General features: G+C 34.5%; 1 protein-coding gene across 1 annotated transcript; it reads left to right on the top strand.

The window, feature by feature from the left end:
* Positions 1-256: 256 nt before the first annotated feature.
* On the top strand, positions 257-1255 carry LOC111384854 (kinesin-like protein KIN-7C, mitochondrial; the record flags this gene model as incomplete). The annotated part of the gene is made up of 3 exons (XM_023009189.1): positions 257-322; positions 417-470; positions 1106-1255. Coding segments are annotated over 3 exons (270 nt in total), but the record flags the coding sequence as incomplete, so codon positions are not given.
* Between the last annotated feature and the right edge of the window lie 103 nt (positions 1256-1358).

The following is a 1358-nucleotide window of genomic DNA, read 5'->3' as shown; positions in this document are numbered from 1 at the left end:
ACATGTAAATGAGGCCTCTGAATGGTTATTTATACAAAATCAATATAAATTTGAATTGTATCGTTTCTTATTCCAATTATGTGATGGATTATTTGCAGTTATTCTTGATTCATTCTTAAGTATACATTTATTTGTTTATCTGGAGGCCTCATGTAATGTTCTCTGGTTTTGGCGACACAATTGCATGCACACAACAAATGAAGAAAATCAATTTTCTGGATAGAAATGTTAATAATGCTGAGCTTCATTTTTATAGGGGGAGCAGAAATCACCAGGAATCATACCCTTGGCAGTGAAGGATGTGTTTGGAATTATACAAGAGGTGGCAACCACCTCCCATTTTAGTTAGTTTTTCAGTTCTTGACGTCATGGAAGTAATTCTCAACTTTTGAATATCTTTCAATATGTTATATCAGACACCTGGACGGGAGTTCCTCCTCCGAGTATCCTATTTGGAAATCTACAACGAGGTCAGACTCTTTTTCTTTGGCACGTGTTCTTAAGCATTCACGTTGTAGTTGGGACAGAAGGAATACACAAGTGTCATAGATCTTGATTCTGGAATTCCTTGAAAAGGAAAAAGAGGAGAGAAAAATTGCTAAAATTCCTTGCTCTGAACTCACTTGTCTTATTGCACATGTTGACAAAGAAGTGCAGTATTTATTAGCCTCTGATCTTATAGATGCGCCACTTGCTATATACTCATTTGTCTTATTGTACACATCGACTTGTTATTAATTTTACTTTGATGTTATTCATTGACTGAAATTTTTATTTTTTGACTAAAACAATTGGATACTACAGGCGGTAATTCGACTGTAATTTATTATACACAATCAACACAAAATAGATAAACAAAAAAGTCTACATAGAGGAAATATTAATACGTAATTTGTGTCATACCCCTATTGTTGGGAATCGAAGTTCGAACCTCGTAGTCAGGGGGCCTTGCCTCTTGAGCTAGGTTTCGCTGGCCATCAAACTGTATTAATGATATTGACACATTCCACTCTCGTCACTCTGAATGATTACCTTTTTTTTCATTAAATTTATCAAATGTCTTCTTTCGGATCTCACATGACACTTTCTTGTCTTGAAATTTTAGGTCATTAACGATTTGCTTGATCCCACAGGGCAGAATCTAAGAATACGAGAGGACTCTCAGGTACTTGTGAATCTGTATGGTGATTTAGATGTCATGCCTGCATATCCATTATTGGCCTTTGATAAGTCAAGATCATTTGTGTTGCATTTTGTCTTCAAATAATAGATAAAGAAAAAGAAGAAAATTTTAAACTCATTTTGTAGAAATAATTAAAACGTCGTTAAAAGTAAACATGTCTGTCTGTTATGTTTAC

This window comes from Olea europaea, unplaced genomic scaffold (genome assembly GCF_002742605.1).
Source record: "Olea europaea var. sylvestris unplaced genomic scaffold, O_europaea_v1 scaffold30260, whole genome shotgun sequence".
In the NCBI taxonomy this organism is placed as follows: Eukaryota; Viridiplantae; Streptophyta; class Magnoliopsida; order Lamiales; family Oleaceae; genus Olea; species Olea europaea.
Note: the sequence above shows the minus strand (reverse complement) of the source record. Positions and strands in the feature narration are given on the sequence as shown.